Below are 19,137 nucleotides of genomic sequence, written 5' to 3' on the forward strand. Positions count from 1 at the left end.
TATTGCTTAACGACGATTACCTTTAATTTTATTATTGCTGCATTTTTCTGCAGTTGTTTTTACACAATACTTAATTTAAGAAATACAACAACAAAATAAAAACACTTTCTTTAATCTGAGTCACTAAAGGTTTGAGTTATGAAAACAAAAATGATTAAAAACTCAAACAAAAAAAACTATGCACTACTTATTCTTTGGTATAGCTGATAAATAATGTTTGCTAAACTAAAAACCTACTTAAAATTGAAAAATAAACTCTGAACTAATTTCAGCCTTTTCATAAACCTTTCAAAAACTGAAGCAAAATAATTAATTCTTTGACAACACTGCAGCATGATTTGGCTAAATTTCAAGGAAAACCAAAATGAAAACTGTAATATAAAACACACTTGTTTCCATAGACAACAATATTAATCTGGCAACACCGGCTTGATCGACGAACAAATGAAATACGGCAACGTCACGTACCTTAGGGAGTAGAGGAGATTACATAGCTTATTCATTCGGCGTCTCCAATAAATTGTAAATTTCCAGAATATAAATTTAGTTTGTGATAAAAATGGCAGACAACAAGAGGTAAGTGTATAATATTTTCTAACTTTCGTTACAACGTTAATGTTTTCATGAAACTCAATGGCTATAAGCTCGAAAATGAACTTCGGAAAATTGGCTTGTCATCATGTCTACATGAATGAAAAACCATTTTGTGGTATCGAATTTTGCAATTTCATTGATGAAATATTGTACTTGAGTGAATAATTATGTGTTTTGAAAAGGAAATTATTGTCTTATTTGATTTTGTTTGCGACGAGTGGGGGTTATATTTGCGGCGGCTTTACCTGGGGTTGTTTTGTGCAGCCCTGATGACCTGTCGACCGCGATCCTCCGTCGCAAGGACAGGCCCAACCGTCTGATCGTCGAAGAGGCCGTCAGTGATGACAACTCAGTCGTCGCCCTCTCACAGGTCAGAAATCCTTTGTCTCCCATTTTGTTTTTTGGAGCTTCAGTAACCTGACTGGACGATAATGCTGTTGAACTAAGTCTAGTAAAGTCCTCCATCCAGGGACAAACATGATTGGTGTAAAGTTTCATCACATTTCTAAGTGAAGAAAATTTTCATGTGTCATTATAATTCCATTGACCCTAAAACAGAAGCCCCAGGAAACAAATGCTATGGATGCTTGATATTAGGATATGGTATTTGGCCATTGAAAGTTGAAAGAGTCGCAAATCATTCTTTTCTTTCTTCTTCATGATCATAGGTATGTGTATTAGCTAGATTCTAGGCAATTATAAAGTAAAATGAGTCTATTGGCTGCCTATTTTTGCATTATCATGCCAAATTTCATACTATTGTTTTCAAAATAATCTTTCAACGTTTTACTAATTTAATTACTTATTAACAGGTCAACTTAAAACCCTGTAATTGATTGATTTGCTAATAACTAATAATAAAAAGTGGGTATACATTTGTTTTATGGCTGATTGTATTTGTATTGTCATCCATTCTATGTGTAAAAACTTTCAAGCTAGTCTGATCACTGGAAGCGAGTGATATTCAACTTGCACAGTTTGACCTTAATCAACAATCAGTCAACTATTCAGTGCAAGTTTAACAATTTAGTAACAGTTTAGTTATGACAAAGTTTAACAAGCTTGCAAAAATTAACTACTTATGGGGAAACAACAAATAAGAAATGTGTTTTTTTCTTAACTTGCAATACCAAGTTCTTCAGCGCTTGGAGTTAATTTGGCATCATAGCTCGATATTTGGATTAAAGACCCATAGACAGATTTTGTTTGTATGTGTCTACTGCACATGACTCTGGACTGTAAAACATTCTTATTTTTTTGAGGTCCATTGCAGCATAACTCAGTCTCATTCTCAAAGTACATATACATATGATTGAGATAAAAGTGTCCTATAATACTGTTCGAAATAAGCGACTAAGTCCATGAAAATAACCAATAACTTGCAATTAACTCTGTTTAAAACTCAATAGTTTAGATATCATTTATTTATTTATTTATTTATTCATTTATAAGTCATGTTCATTACATTAGGTGACATATTATTAAATAGTAGGTACACGACACCCTGTTAGGGTATAAAAATGATAATCCTTAAACTATTTTACTCCAATAATTCATTATCTCCACGGATTAGAGGAGTGATGTCATTAAAATACTAATGCTAATATAGGTAATAAGAATTTATTGTGAATTTTTGTAACTTAATTAGATTGAAATTTAAATGAAATTTATTTTAATAATGTTCAATGTCAAATTATTAGTTTCAATATTATTATTAATGTCATCATTCAACTATTTCGTATTTCTTAAAAGTAGTGCAACAATTAAAATTTTCTTATGAACTACTAGGGGCATTTACATTATTTAACATTTAATTTTCATAGTGTATCATTTAAAAAGTCATCAATTTCATAGTAACATTTTTCTACCAGTAATTTTTTCAACTTATTTTTAAATACATGGTCGCTGGTTTCCGAAGTGATCATATCCGGTATTTTATTTGCTATGCGTATGCATCGGCAATAAGGGCCATTTTTAAACATAGCTAGTTTAGTTTTTGGTATTAATAATTGTTTTTTATTTTGCCTGTGTGATCTCAGTGTCTTTCTTGTCGTAAATAGGTTTGCGTGTTTCCTGACGAACAGTGCCGCTTCCAATAGTATATGGACGGAAGTGTTAAAATTTTTAGTTTTGTGAAGTGCGGGCGGCAGCTGTTAGGTATCCGTGTGTTTGTGAGAATGCGAATGCATTTTTTTTGCATCACAAGTAATTGGTGGCAGTCAGTGCTCGCTCCCCACAGTATCACACCGTATTGCAACCAGGCGTGCGCATACGCGTAGTACGCTGATAAAGCTGTCTCCATATTGGTATTAGTTTTAAGGACACTCAGTGCATAAATAAATTTCGACATCTTCGATTTTACGGCCTGTATGTGTGATTTCCAGTTTACACTCGAGTCAATATTTATACCTAATAATCATCTAATAGTTATCTACTTTGATGTAAATATAATTATTTCTCATGAAGTTTTTTGCCGGTTTAAATTTGATAAAAATAGTTTTGACAACATGACTTCACAGAAATAACCACATTGTTAAAATTGGTTATTGGTTATAGTTGTAGTTTGGTCACAACATACATTATTATGTACACTTAAATCACTTTGCTAATGTTCTTCAGAGCTCAAAATAAGATGGTTTTTTTTTTCTTATTTGTAGTGATGGGCCAAATGTGGTTTGAACCGAATATGAACTTTGGCCGAACATTTGGTAAAAATAAAATTTTCAATAAACTGCTTCTAGTGAATTTTAAATAAGAGTAGATAGATTGTAAAATTTGATTATTGAAAACACCCTTTAATGATTAAAAATACCTTAATGTGTCTCAGTGATTAGTTTGTGAATATTCAAACCAAAAACTTCTTTTTTTAATTCAATTTATGAATTGTAATCAAGATGTTTATTAAAAGAATAGGTACCTACTAAGTTTATTGAATTTTTGTTGCATATTTTACTGATATGACAGACATGCTTTCTTTTAATTTCAGTCAAAATAGTACAAGTATGTTCTTATTTTCTAGTGCCGGTTAAACTGAATGTAAACGAATTTCGGCCCGTCCCTACTTATTTGAATCATCATTAAAATGAAGAAAACAGACAAGTCCCAAGCAACATTAACATTGTGGGTGTACTGTACCACACTACTTTCTGTACCTACATTTCTCACTTTACAGGAATAGGGTGGAAAGGTGTTAGGTATAATAGGGATGCTATCTCAAACCCCAGGGTTTGGAGTTTCCATAGCAAAAGATGAAAACAAACCATGGAGTCAACATTAATAAATAAATAAATAATAAATAAATATCACGGGACAATTAATTAAATAAAAGATTTATGGTCTGTTTCACCACTTATTGATTAATTTTAACAGATGGATAAATGTGATGCTGTCTTGCGTCTATTCGAACAAAACAAACAGACAGCATCACATTTAATTTTATCCGTCAAATACATTTTATCAATGGATTGTGAAATTTTAATGTTGATGTTAACTCCATGGTTAGCTAAAACCATCTTAATAACTTCTCCAATTCACCTGACCTTAATTCATAACAATACTTACATCCCCCGGGCAGGCGAAAATGGAGCAGCTACAACTATTCCGTGGAGACACCGTTCTCCTCAAAGGCAAGCGTCGCAAGGAGACCGTCTGCATTGTGCTGTCAGACGAGAACTGTCCCGATGAGAAGATCCGCATGAACCGTGTCGTGCGCAACAACCTGCGCGTGCGTCTGTCGGATGTCGTGTCTATCGCGCCGTGCCCGTCGGTGAAGTACGGGAAGCGCGTTCATATACTGCCAATTGACGACTCTGTTGAAGGCTTGACTGGGTATGTAATATATTAGATTTATAGTAAAATGCTTCCATGATGGAAGAATTCAAATACTTTCAGTAACATGAGTTGTTTTGTTAATGGTGACTACTAGCCTGATTGCTGATAATAGAATATATTATGCCATTCTCAAACATCATATTTGTTGCCTACGACGTCATTTGCGATGAATTCGTTTTTCGCGCGACCCGGGAACAACATTTTTTTTTTGTAGATAAAATGTATTATATTAATCCTATTATCCTCGTTTGTGGGCCCTCGACCAATTAACACTAAGAATAACGGCCGATTGTACTTCACAAAGTACAAATTGTTCATTTAAATATTTTTATTTCATAAATATTCATATTTTTTCCACCTGTATTTTGTTTACCAATGTTTTACAAATAAATAATTCTGATTCTGATTCAAAAAAGAATTTTAAAATAATATCCAAAATAACAAAGCTGGTGAACCACGTCTAGGGCGTAAGTAAAAAAGTTAGGTCCCAGGAGGTTATAATTCTGGTCTTCCAATATGATGTATGGAAAAGTTTATGACAATCGGTTCAGTAGTGAAAGGGAACAAACATCATAATGTATTGAATCAGGTGTTACTTTGCAGAGGTCCATATCAATGAACTAAAAGAATGTCTTTGCTCACCCTCGACCTTATGATAGCTAAGTTTATGCAAAATATGCATGTTCATGCAGTTCCTCCACCTCCACACTATAAGAACACACACAACCCACACAGACCCATCTATCACCACACCACACTACACTGGCGCGTTTCAAACTCAACTAGAGCTCATCTTCAGAGCAACAGAACCATACACCATGCTACCATATATTAGACTACCATCAGACAGAACAACAACAGAGTCTCTCATGTGATGGCTCAGTCTCCAATTATAAGCAACTACAGTAAAGTTGACTAATTTGTATTTTATTTATCTGGTACTAGACTTTACCCATAAGATCCGGCAGTTTATTTTATTATTTTTGGAGAACCAACTGCTATAAATTATAGAATAAGCTTATTTTATAGTAACAACAAAGCCAATTATAGGACCTCGGAAGCAAATTTGAAATCCTGAGATTGTACTAGATTCCCATGGGCAGACGTATATTTGTGACTTGTTGACTTGAAAGTGTTTTAACATTTCAATTTAGTAAGATCTTTGAACTTTAGGTTATTTTATTTTACTTTTGTGAGTTGCATAATCATTCATGATTTGCATATTTTTCATACTTTATATTTAATTCCTAGCAAGAAAACTAAAATCAGGCCACATCATCCATTTAATAATAGTTATAGTATGAAGCTTGTGGTCAATTTGATATTAATCTTTTACCAAATGTTACCATAACAAACCTATTCCCCAACAGAAATCTGTTTGAAGTATACCTGAAGCCATACTTCATGGAGGCCTACCGGCCCATCCACCGCGATGACACCTTCATGGTCCGCGGAGGCATGCGAGCAGTCGAGTTCAAGGTGGTAGAGACGGACCCGTCGCCCTACTGCATCGTCGCTCCTGACACCGTCATTCACTGCGAGGGAGAGCCCATCAAGCGGGAGGTTAGTGTGCACCAGCCTTAAACAACAAATCGACACTACTTTGAAAAAAGCTGGTATCTCAAAATCGATGATCTTTCCGAGTGAACTTAATGAACATTGTTTTAAGGGTCATATTTGTTGACGTATTGATTTGAGATACGAGATTTTTTCAAAGTAGTGACAAAATTTTAATTCACATGGACTGCAGTGGCATTGCAAGGACGAGAGAACGCCCCGGCAGTGAGGTAGAGCAAGAGGACGCCAGAAGACATGGCGCGCCAACGTCATTAACCAGTTTTGAGTGCAAAATAAAATTTTGATGGCACCTGTGGTAGCGCATCTGAATACGCGGAGCCTGGAAATAGATAAAAATTATACAGGTGTCCCAGGAAGTAGTTCTAAGTAGGTACCAGAAGTAGAGCACGTCAAGGGTCATCTGAATCGCAAATAGTAAAAAATAATAATTTCAAATTGTCAACAACTTTTTTATTTTACTTATATTTTACAACAACTTTCTTTCGTTATTGAAAATTTCAGCTGTCTAGCTATCACGGTTCATGAGATACAGATACAGCCTGGTGACAGACGGTCGGACGGAAAGCGGAGTCTTAGTAATATGGTCCCGTTTTTACCCTTTGGGTGCGGAGCCCTAAAACAAATCTTCCGCAATCAATCACGAAAGCATTCGGTTCAATCTGACGGAATATTTTAATTTATCATCGATGTTTCGGTCGTGCAGTCGCCGCGTGTCGTTAATGTCCCATTAAAGTAAGCTACTAGTAATTGTTACGACTTTGTAACAATTTACAAAGAAAACCTTTGCGTTTATTGCGGGCATAAATGGCACAGCTAGTTTTTACTTACCTTTATTTTTAATACTTATCTGACCGAGAAACATCACTCAAAAAAAAAATACAGCTGTCTGTGACTATATTTTTATCTGTAATGTTAAATTTCGTATGCTTAACCCTGAATGTGGAATTTCATGAATATATTACCATAATATAGCTTGGTTATAGTTCTGCTAGTTTTAGTAGATGAAACACGTAAAGATGGGTAACAACGAAATAATATTTTGCTTCTTAAAATGACAGGCCTCTCCCTGCTCCCCCCTGGCGACGCCTTTGATCTCAGGTCAAGATTTACCGAGAAATCTACAAATAAATGTCGTCTACGAAAAATAATTCTTGTTTAACGACATAATTATCATTTAATTTTGATACAAATAATTGATTGTCACTCGACATTTCGTCACTACTTTGAAAAATCTCGTATCTAACCTTGATGTAATGTCTATAAAGTTCACTCCGAAAAGTTATCTATTTTGAGCTACGAGTTTTTTTAAAAGTAGTGACGATTTGTCACTGAGATTGTCACGTTGGTGAAATAGGGGCCTCCTGATGTATCGTTTATTGTTAACAGGAGGAAGAGGAAGCGCTGAACGCGGTCGGCTACGACGACATCGGCGGCTGCCGCAAGCAGCTCGCGCAGATTAAAGAGATGGTGGAGCTGCCGCTGCGGCACCCCTCGCTGTTCAAGGCCATCGGCGTGAAGCCTCCGCGCGGCATCCTCATGTACGGCCCGCCCGGCACCGGGAAGACGCTCATCGCGCGCGCCGTCGCCAACGAGACCGGTCAGTCAACATTTCACTTCGATCTGGCTATTAGATCTGACTGGTCAGTGATGTGTATCAGTTACGCCATATTGTGCCATAAACATGCCCCGTTATCAAGCAGGCAATTTTGTTGCTACCTAACGTTAGTTATGTGCAATACAAACTAAACTATCTAAGTCTCGACGTTGTAACTATGTATGGGAACTCCAAAATTTATCTGATAACTTAATTTAAATAAAAGTTTTTTATTGACATTGCACATAATGTTAGGTAGGCTCGCTTGATAACGGGGTGTAAACTGGTCAGAAAAGTGTAACATTTACGCCATAAATTACGCAAATTTCAATTATTTTTACTTTGTCACTTTTGAGTCATAAATCTGACTGGTCTTTAAGTGTACCATTTACGCTATATTATGCCATAAATTACGCCAATTTCAATTATTTTTGGTTTGACACTTCTTGAGTTGCAAATGACTAGGCCCACCCTCTCTTTTAATGTGTGACATAATTCATAGATGATCCCATGTAGTATTATACATAAAGCTAACAATGTCAACACACACACTCGCACATGACCATGCTCCTTCATTTTTGCTAAGTAATTATTAAATTGCTACTTTTGTTTTTGGTTTAGAAATTGAAGTTTGGTTTTTGTAAGCATATTGAAGGGGGGTGTTGTGACAATTTATATTTTAATTCTGTTAATATATTGCCAAATGACTATTGGTCCAAATAAAGAGATTATTAATATTATTCTAACGTACCACCAATTTTTGACCACTTTAGAAATTATGATATGTATTAAAAAAAGATGGAAAATGCATAATTATGTACTCTTGTTTTTTTTTCGTGTAGTGTAGTGCAAGCCGCTCGAATTAGTGTTCCCACTATGCGGAAAACTGGCGGACATTAGCGTCGGCATCCGCGCGTTACATATATCGAATTCACAGTAATAAAAAATGTATTACTAATAATTGATGTATTATGTCCTCAGGCGCTTTCTTCTTCCTCATTAACGGCCCCGAGATAATGTCGAAGCTGGCCGGAGAGTCGGAGTCCAACCTGCGCAAGGCGTTCGAAGAGGCTGATAAGAACTCGCCCGCCATCATCTTCATCGATGAGCTCGACGCCATCGCGCCCAAGCGCGAGAAGACCCACGGCGAGGTCGAGCGCCGGATCGTGTCGCAGCTGCTCACTCTTATGGACGGTGAGTCTCTCTCTTGGGCCTGACACTCATGTCTGAGGATCGTGGGCAGTATCATGATTGCATCTGGAGCGGATAATCTGCCTACACCGACAAGCCAGGCTACATGACAGGGACTGTCCAGCGCGTCTCAAATTGGAGGACGATTAGTCTTTTACTTGATTGGTCCATCTCGTTGGTGAACGACTGCGCGATCTTCTGCCTTTGGTGTTCCCAACTACAATCAGTTTTTCTAGACTTTCATCGTCTCTACGCACTATGTGTCCGATATGTCAATGGAATATGATATGATATGAGGTTTCTCGGGTAAATGGGTAAATTGAACCAAATCCAGACAGCCCCCTTTTTTGCACTTTACTGTACATTGCCATTGCACACCATGATAACACCCGCCTTCCTTGAAATTTATCTTTTGATATACAAGGATGTTGTAAAATTCATTCACTCACTTTACTCACAGGAAGCTTGAAATATAATTCTCAACTTTTTTGTGTAATACCGTACAGGTATGAAGAAATCGTCCCATGTGATCGTAATGGCGGCGACGAACCGTCCGAACTCCATCGACTCGGCGCTCCGTCGCTTCGGCCGCTTCGACCGCGAAATAGACATCGGTATCCCCGACGCCACCGGACGCCTCGAGATTCTGCGTATCCACACCAAGAACATGAAGCTTGGGGATGATGTCGATCTAGAACAGGTATGCTCGTATTGTGACATTGTCATGGAGAACAAGTCAACAAAAGCAAGGACAGTGTCTTTGGCTTTAAGACGACTCAACCCCAAAAAAAAAGAAGATCGTCACGTTATAGGATCGAATACTTCCCTTATAATGGGACATATTACTCTCTCTATAATAAAAGCATTTATTTTTCACCCCACAAAAGTAGTTGTACAGCAAATTCTTACGGGATTGGGGTAAAGTCCCAAAATTTCAAGCGCAAGATTAAAGTCATCTAATAGAAGTACACTAAATTGATAGACGTTTCTGCTCTAGTCAATCGTAAATTATCCCACAATATTTACTTATATTAATTGATGTTATGTGCATCAGATCGCGGCGGAGTCCCACGGGCACGTGGGCGCGGACTTGGCGTCCCTCTGCTCGGAGGCGGCGCTGCAGCAGATCCGCGAGAAGATGGACCTCATCGACCTGGAAGATGAGCAGATCGACGCGGAGGTGCTCAACTCTCTGGCCGTGTCCATGGACAACTTCCGGGTTAGTACACCTTTGAGCCTCTCCGCCTAATTCACGGATCGTGCGAATGACGGAAAAACCGCACTCAATACGTAACATAAGTAATTTTGGACCAAACATTGTTCTGTCAACCCTTTGATGCGGAAAAATCTATGGCAAACAGGGACGAATCCTTGCATTGTTCTCTAATTTTACAAAACTAACCTAACCTATAGTGTTCTACAGGATAGTCCTGAATATATTCTGAATAGCTTACAGTTTCAGAATAAAAATGGTTCGTCCATATGAAACAGTTGGGAAATTAATATAATTTTGGAAAAATATACTGAGCGGCAATAAATCTGGCCCTCAAACGTATGCAATAATAGGTGATTTCGTATGTAGAGTGAGATAAAAAATGTGCCGGTTCGGCGAAAAAGCAGGATCTCTTTAGCATACACAGCTAAATTTCCCAGTGTGTCCTCGTGACACTACTATTTTAATCTGCGAATCTTTTGCCGTGCCTGCTCCATGGTTTTTACCGGACTGCCCGAAGGAGGGTAATATTTTTCGAGTGTATGTATGTATTTAATGTATGTGTCGTTCCACAGTACGCGATGACAAAGTCCTCCCCGTCGGCGCTCCGCGAGACAGTGGTGGAGGTGCCGAACGTGTCGTGGACCGACATCGGCGGGCTGCAGTCCGTCAAGCGCGAGTTGCAGGAGCTCGTGCAGTACCCCGTGGAGCACCCCGACAAGTTCCTCAAGTTCGGCATGCAGCCGTCGCGCGGAGTGCTCTTCTACGGGCCCCCGGGATGCGGTCAGTGCTTTACTGCGTATTGAATGTCTGTGTGATGATTGACTTGTAATTTCTGGGAAGTTAATCAGGCTATGTAGACTAGACTCTTCATCATATCAGCCGTAAGATGTCCACTATTGGACATAAGTCCAGCGAGAATTTCAGCCCCAAGCCAACTGTTAGCCGTGCTATATAGGCTTGCTCATTGCTGCCACTTCAACAAGCTAATTTGCTGAAACTAAAAACATTTGTTCATTGCTTATTCGTTTTCAGGTAAAACTCTGCTGGCTAAGGCGATCGCCAACGAGTGCCAAGCCAACTTCATCTCGGTAAAGGGCCCCGAGCTGCTGACCATGTGGTTTGGTGAATCCGAGGCGAACGTGCGAGACATTTTCGATAAGGTGAGAACGTTTCTATTCTATTAAAATATATGACGAAATCTAAAAAAAAAATAGCGCAGGTTGATATACTATTTTAATACATTTTTTGATAAGCTTCCTAGAAAACTCACGATTGCTGTGTCAAAAAAACTATGGCCGCCGACCCAGTTTACCCGTCTGCAAAGAAAATAAAATGCTTTTAGCTTAGCCTATACCAAATTTCATCACGATCGGTTGAGTACTTCCAGCGTGACAGCATAACAAACAAGCATACTCACATTTGTATTTGTAATTATTAGTTAAGAGAATCTACATACATACCGGTCAAGACCATAGATCATACCCCTGTTTTTGCTTTGCCGTAGTCGAGTATAAATTACGCCCCGCATGGATATAATAGTACGTTGTACAAGAAGTGCATAAAATGCGTCATTCCACCGGAGACGTTTACATTTCCCGCCTTTCACTTCAATTGCGAGGAAATTAAACAGCAAATTGCAAATGTTCACTTGTAAGCATTTATTTTTCATGCATTTCCATATTTATCATAATAACCAACGACTGAATAGAATTGCTTAGTATAATTAATGTAATAGAAATACTGATGATAAAAAAAAAAAATGTGTTCTACTATGTGTTCTACTTCTATTAGTAATTAGGCTGTTGGCGCCTGATTTTACTTTATAAACCAGCTAGAGCATAGTCCTTTTATGTAGCCTACATCTAACGTCCAATGAACGTTTCTAGCAATAGAAATGATTCAGGGTAAAATTTAAGGCTATTTTTATTTTAATCCGCGTTATTGCTATTTTTTGCGACAGGGTTTATTACCTTTCGCGTTCGAAAAGTTAAAGAAGTATTTGTTACCTTAGGCCCGGTCAGCGTCGCCGTGCGTGTTGTTCTTCGACGAGCTGGACTCGATCGCGAAGTCGCGCGGCGGCTCCGTGTCGGACGCCGGCGGCGCCGCCGACCGCGTCATCAACCAGATACTCACAGAGATGGACGGCATGGGCGCCAAGAAGAATGTCTTCATCATCGGTCAGTACATACTACAAACTCAAGCGGCCTTATTGATTCATTCGTCATAATCATCATCAGCCGGAAGATGTCCACTGTCGTTTGGTCTAAAAAGCAGCTGATCTAAGTATTGGTTTAAGTAGCAAGTGGTCTAAAATTCTTTGACTCAATGTCGACGGAGCTCCCATTAGGCATGGCTGAGGCGCTTCGCGCCTTGATGCATCTCTAACCTAACCTAAGTTTTTTTCAAGTTTCCGACGCAAACTGGTTAGGACCAGTTGCTTTTAAGACCACTTGCTACTTAGACCAGTTGCTTCTTCTTCTTCTGCAGTTGCTTCAATTCCCTTCAGTCGTAGACTTTACGTCTATATTCACGACTTTGCCAATGACTACTTATTACTTATACGTTAAAGTATAATTAAGCTGCGTTTCCATCTGAGCTTTGCGAGGAATGTGTTTTTCATGAACCAATAGAAACGCTTCATTTACCTCGCCTCGCACAGCACATCTCTGGTGAAAACAGCTGAGCGGAGCGATGCGAGGTGTGAAATAAAGCGATTCTATTGGTTCGTGTAAAACACGTTCCTCGCACGTCTCAGGTTAAAACGGAGCCTAAAAGCTTTAAGAAGTCTGCAGTTCCATGTAAGTGTGACTTAATTGGGACTGCTGTCAATTGCTGAATTAGAAAAACTACCTGATCACCGATTAAAAATCACCGTGTATATCGTGTGTGCAGGCGCGACGAACCGACCGGACATCATTGACCCGGCGATCCTGCGGCCCGGCCGTCTGGACCAGCTGATCTACATCCCGCTGCCAGACGAGAAGTCTCGCGAAGCCATCCTTCGCGCCAACCTGCGCAAGTCGCCCATCGCCAAGGACGTTGACCTCACATACATCGCCAAGGTAGGCATGAAACACATTCATGGGGATGGTTGATATCAAGTGATATGCTTTTTATCAGTTGTCGAAACGGAATACGTTGCCTAGTGTCCATAATACAAGCTTTGCTTAGTATGAGATGAATTGAAACCAACTGACCTCAGTTGGTGTCAATTGTCCATGATATTTATTTGTTTAATACCCCCATAGATTTCGTATGGCATGTAACACGCTGTAGTGTCACTTGATCAATTATTTATTTACTTTGAAGCAACTGAAAAAAAAAAAAAAAACGGACCTTTAAATTGACAGAATTGAAAAAAGTTCATGATTCAAGCTTCGTCGGTACTTTATAGTCCAAGAAATTCTACATAAAAATATACAAAAAGATAGTCTTGAGTTATGTACACTGTGGCGGACACTATCAATTTAAGGGTTGTTAGACTCACATGCTTCAAGAAACTGAACGCTGGTAAATAGCAACCGTGTGTGTACAGGTGACGCAAGGCTTCAGTGGTGCTGATTTGACGGAGATCTGCCAGCGCGCGTGCAAGCTGGCCATCCGGCAAGCCATCGAGACCGAGATCACGAGGGAGCGCGCGCGCCAACAGCAGCAGGCTGCTGTTATGGACGTGAGTATAACCATTTTGCTTCGAGAAATAGGATCTGAGGGGGCTCCTGGTAGCTTGTATATTCTTGATATGATGATTAGTGAAAGGATAGGGTTTTCTTGATAAATAAGATTTTATAATCTTGTTAAATGTGTGCGCAAACTGCGCTGAAGGTTGGACTATAACTCATAACCTTACCGCTCAATATTTACGCCGTACTAACGGCTTATTTTGTTTTTTAGAGACTACTTTGGGATTTTTTTCTATCAAACGAACTACTAATAATCGTTTTTCTATAGTGTGTGGTAGAGTAAATCCTTAAATAGCTTACATATAGGTTTCAAACTAAAGCTTTACTAGTAATGATACAGCAAGATTACAAAATTAAACCGATTATAAGACAGGAACGGTGCGAGTAGTTTCGATCTTTTCGGAAGATCTTTTTCATAGATGAGTGCGTTCACGACGATGGCACCCCCCGCACTAAGTGAGTTTTAATGTCCTGATTATCACAAATGTTTGGTGCACAGATGGACGAGGAGGACCCGGTGCCCGAGATCAGCCGGGCGCACTTCGAGGAGGCGATGAAGTTCGCGCGCCGCTCCGTCTCCGACAACGACATCCGCAAATACGAGCTGTTCGCGCAGACGCTGCAGCAGAGCCGCGGCTTCGGGACCAACTTCAGGTTAGTAGCCCACCGTACATTATTGCCAATACACATCACATCTTGGCGTGCATTGTACAGGCAGTGCCTGCCCTGTTGTGGGGGATGGCGGCACGCTGCTGCGTGTTTGGTACTTGGTACCCTGGGATGGACGTAGGAAAGTTTGCATATTTTTCATGGGATAGCAATGAATGAATTCTAGTAGACGAAGTCGCGGACAAAAGCTGGTTAATCTAACTTGCGTTTTCCGGCTTTACCACCATTACAGAACAGCCTTTCTGCATCTTATGCTTATCATACCTACCATATCCAAGTCTAAAGCTCCAGTGACGTACCTAGGGTACGCGCTGTTACTGCCTTATAATATATAAAATGTTTATTCGTTGTAATAGATTCCCGACGAGCGGCGGCGCGGCGGGCGGCACGGGCACGTCGGGCGGCGACCAGCCCACCTTCCAGGAGGAGGGCGGCGACGACGACCTCTACAGCTAAGCGCCTGGCGCCGCGCGCGCCCGCTCCCCGCCAGCGCTGCTCCGAACAGCACCCGCACCCGAGGGTCGCCGGCCAGCCAGGGTCCTACCAAGCGACCAGGCAGAGCGGGCGCCCGCGTACACAGTTTTAGGACTGAAATTATTACTTAAGGATTATTGGTAAAGTTATCCGTATGGGTGTGTCGGATCCGGGATGTAACGAGAGCTGTAACACGGAAATGTCTATATTTACACTATTAAAAATTCATTATTAAAATTAAGGTCGACGCGTGCCGTCTCACTCGAACTGTTTCACTGGAATGTAAGTGTATTTATTTTGTATTTCAATCAATGATAGCATTTCTTTATGTTCCGATTCGCTTATGTTTAGTTGTAATTTGAATAATGTAATGTACCGCTCGCCCCGCGAGCCAGTAAGATCATATGATATAGAATAATTGTTAACCGTATTTGCCAGATCCTGTGCGTAGGCGACTATTACACAATATCGCAGTGATTTTTTAATAAAAGATTTTTATAGACCAGTCTTTGTTTTTATTTTTGCCCTGTACTCATTTAGGAAAATAATATCCGATTATAAAGCATAATGGGTAAAATGATTGTGAATATGACGTTAGTAGATTAACCCTTTTCCAGGCATAGTGCAAATAGTGACCACATAAATGTACACAAATATTCGACCTTGCTAAGTTTATAAAATATGGTACAATATAAATTGAAGTCGCCAACAACTGATTCATCTTGTACAGTCACCAGCAGCAATTCTGACTAAGCGTGCATAAATATCTGATACGACTATTTCTAGGGCCGGAAGGACGTGTCAGATATTTTTACACGCTCCGCTGTGGCAGATATTAGTGCTGGTGACTGTACTAGTGTGTCTAAATTAGTGGGGCCTGGAAAAGGGCTAAGACTACCCTAGAAGCATGTCACTTTGCTACAGTAAATGCAATCTTGCATGCATACTACATAGTACTTGGAGATACGCTATCGCTGCGTGCGTTGATTACGCCTCGCACGAAGCACGGCGTTTGAATCTAATATGGATGCGATCACACCGAGTATGTTACTTATTGGGACCGTGCACGACGACACAACTCAACACCAGATAGCGGTGGCAACTATGGCCATTAAGTTGTCACAACTGTCAAGCGAGAAATAAGTAAACCTAAAAAAGTAACACTGGCAAAATTGTCCTCCAATGGACAGAGCCATATTTTTTTTAAGAAACCTAAGAAGTAAACATCGTAATAATTTCAATTATCTCTCATTATTTTAGACAATTCTGGACGATAGCAGTATCAGTAATTACATTATACATTGTTGTGTTTTTACAATTTATAACAAACGACACATCTTGACCATTTATCTTAATAATACTCGTGATCAAATTTACACCAAAACCATAAAATCTGACAGCTCATGCCAGCACCATAGGTTTCATTTTTAGCCGTAGCGAGCGCTGTGATCGTTCCGGCTTCAACCACCACCCGCTTTGCACGGACCCTGTGACAAAAGCTAGGGAACGAATCAAGAAGATAAAAGATAAAATGAAAAAAAAAAAGTATCATCCCAAACTATTTAATTTTTCGAATGTTTTTGGTATTTTCACTTTTAATTTCTAATGTGAATTTAATGACATAAACGAACAATTATCTCTTCGGAAGATGTCTTCAAGTTGCGGTGCGGTATCAAGCAAATTTCTCAACGAAAACGCACGATCTGTTGCAAAAGAGCTGGATTGCTTGCCTAGGTGGGTGTCCGACATCGAACCATCCACAAATTTGAATTGATCTCTTTGTTCGTGTGTTGAACATGGTTTCGGAGCGTCCGTTATTTCCTTTAGCAACTTCTCTAACTCGTCGGCAGAGAAACAAGTGCAAAGCATATCAAACTCAGTATCAGAAGCTTGTGTAAATGCATCTTTAGTTTTTGAGGGGACTCTCGGAGGAGGCGGCGGCGGCGGCACCTTCCGCTGAGCTTTCCGCACTAGTCTCTTCAGTGTTTCCAGCGAACATCGCTCATAGTTAGGGAGCTCTGGAGCGTCAAACGAAGACATATTCTTCATGTACGGCGGCAGATGTTCCATCAAATGCTTCTTGGCTGTCTTAGCGCATTGGCATTTCTTAGACTTCACATAGTCCATGTAACTCTCCCATTTTGGCTCCCTCTCGAGCTCTAACTCCACGCTCCTTGTTTCTATTTTGTGTCCAGATGGGATGGATCGCAAAGACGGTTGCTTCGCCGGTGGTATCACCTCGCGACTCGGGAACTTTGAAGCGTGCATCGGACTACAAAAACAGTGCGGTACTCTGCAAACACAGCACTCAACCGACAGATCGTTTAAGTTAGGTCGTTCTTTTTGTAGCACTTGCATCAACGAACTTTCAAGTTCAAGTTCTTGCAGCTGTATAGAAGACGTGTATTTGACAGGTACGTCGAGATCGTACCGGTGATGGTCCTCGAAATCTTTGTCGTCCCCGCGGCGGCCGTTGATGAACTCAGTAATTTTGTTAGTGAACCGCTCAAAGTTGTCGCAAGCAGCGTAGATGCATCTCTTATTTATGACAATCACAGGAAGCTGCTCGGCGCTAGCGGTGTAATGCGGAGGACAGAGCTTTGGATCGACCTGCGGCTTGTAACCTTTGTCACAGAAGAGGAAGAAGGGATGCGGCTTTGGAATAGGAGTATTTAATTTCGGAGGTTCTGGTACGAAAAGGCTCTCTACGCTAGGATTGTCGACAGCTTCCTCTAGCTGCAGCATCATTAGCTTCTCCATATTGAGGAAAAAATCTGCATATTCCGGCAGCACGTTGAGACTGAACGACACAAAAATTTGGAACTTTTTTACAACTTCACATACTTTCTTTTGCCATATCCTATTAAAAGCACGTCGTTTTTTTTCTTTTTCTATTGCCAGTGAGATTTCTAAATCCTTTAGCATTATGGTTTCTTTTAAAAGTTTAACCTTTTTCTTGTGCTCATGCTTTGATAGTTCCAATTCTTTCGCACACTCTTCTCTCTCTTTCAACGCCACGTACACTTGACACGCAAGTGTCTGACATTCAAGTAGGTGTCTCAATTTTTCTATGGCAGACCGTTTCTCGACGGTTATATCGTGTATTTGATGTACCATGGATGTGCGAGACTCTTCTACGTTGTTTATAAATTCTGCTTTGAGTTCCTCTTTCTTTTCCTTTAGTCTCTGATCGAACCTATCTGTTAGCATAATTGCCTGTTTCTCTAATAAATCTTCGTATTGCTCTTGCATTTTGTCGAATGCTTCTTTTCTCACTCTCCTTATCTCCTTTTCGGCAGCTTCGAAGAGCACTGTTTCGACTTTGGTTAGGGATGTCGCATAAAGAGTAGTGAACTCTTGGAAAGCGCGCTGTATCCTCTCAGTATTCTTTTCTGCGGCTGCCTTTGATTTGTCTTCCCAATACTGCATGCAAGTGAGGACAATGAAATCTTTCCAACGGTCGTTATTATCGCTTATTTTCTTCTGTTTGTAGAGTTCCATTCTGGTCTGGTGGTCTTCGGCGAATTTAAGAGAGAAACCATCGATCCCGAGGTAGCTTAGCTTGCCAAGATGTTCTTTTTTGATTGGTTTGAGGACGGGCTTGCCTTGGAGAATGTCATAGGGAGGTTGGTACCAGTCAGAACCGCCGCCTTTGAGCCGGGGCTCCAACCCTGCTAGCACTTTAAGCTTGGGTGTCATGGACTTAAAATAGACCTGGGCTAGCTGCTCACCCATTTTCTTCTTCATCAATGTCTGTGTGGGTACCTGGGGTTCCCTTTCGAAAAAGCATTTTCTATAATGGTAATTTTCGTCTAATTCAAACATGTCTCATAATATTTTATAAACAAATAATACAAAAAAGTTATCAAAGATTGGGCTTTTTGATTTGACACTTGTCAATCATTAAGATTAAATATTTAGAAATAGGTTTGATAATATAATAAATGCCATATATTTCGATGATTTACTGTCATTTGGTGCAAATGGAAAATCGTCGACATGAATTGATAATTTTGAATTTAGACCAAAATGAATACCATCCAAAGTAAATTTTGTCAAAATGTTATTGTGCTGAAAAATATTTACGACCAAATTAATTTTTGTTCTAAATAAATTAAACCCAAATGGAATATCCATTATAAGTTAGGAGCAAAATTGAATAAACAATAAATGAATGTTGTCTAAATCAAGTCATAACTTAATATGTAGGCCCAAAACAAATGATTACGGGTGGAACATATTTACAATCAGTCATATTTGTGAGTGTACGTAAATATGTGGTTGTTTTTTTTTTCGGTATATGTACATCA

General features: G+C 39.7%; 2 protein-coding genes across 2 annotated transcripts; one reads left to right on the forward strand and one right to left on the reverse strand.

Annotated features, from left to right (window-relative positions):
* The first annotated feature begins 421 nt into the window (after window positions 1–421).
* TER94 (Transitional endoplasmic reticulum ATPase TER94) lies at window positions 422–15,332 on the forward strand. Its single transcript, XM_074097228.1, has 15 exons — window positions 422–576; window positions 859–964; window positions 4,169–4,422; window positions 5,796–5,988; window positions 7,390–7,600; window positions 8,579–8,791; window positions 9,295–9,488; window positions 9,843–10,007; window positions 10,577–10,784; window positions 11,037–11,164; window positions 12,016–12,181; window positions 12,897–13,066; window positions 13,540–13,674; window positions 14,184–14,338; window positions 14,710–15,332. Exons 1-15 carry the CDS (start codon window positions 560–562, stop codon window positions 14,807–14,809), a joined length of 2,415 nt encoding a protein of 804 aa, XP_073953329.1. The 5' UTR covers window positions 422–559; the 3' UTR covers window positions 14,810–15,332.
* A 1,041-nt stretch (window positions 15,333–16,373) lies between these two features.
* On the reverse strand, window positions 16,374–18,747 carry LOC141434632 (uncharacterized). The gene has a single exon (XM_074097056.1). It carries the CDS (start codon window positions 18,650–18,652, stop codon window positions 16,430–16,432), a length of 2,223 nt encoding a protein of 740 aa, XP_073953157.1. The 5' UTR covers window positions 18,653–18,747; the 3' UTR covers window positions 16,374–16,429.
* Between the last annotated feature and the right edge of the window lie 390 nt (window positions 18,748–19,137).

Source organism: Choristoneura fumiferana, chromosome 14, assembly GCF_025370935.1.
Source record: "Choristoneura fumiferana chromosome 14, NRCan_CFum_1, whole genome shotgun sequence".
NCBI lineage: Eukaryota > Metazoa > Arthropoda > Insecta > Lepidoptera > Tortricidae > Choristoneura > Choristoneura fumiferana.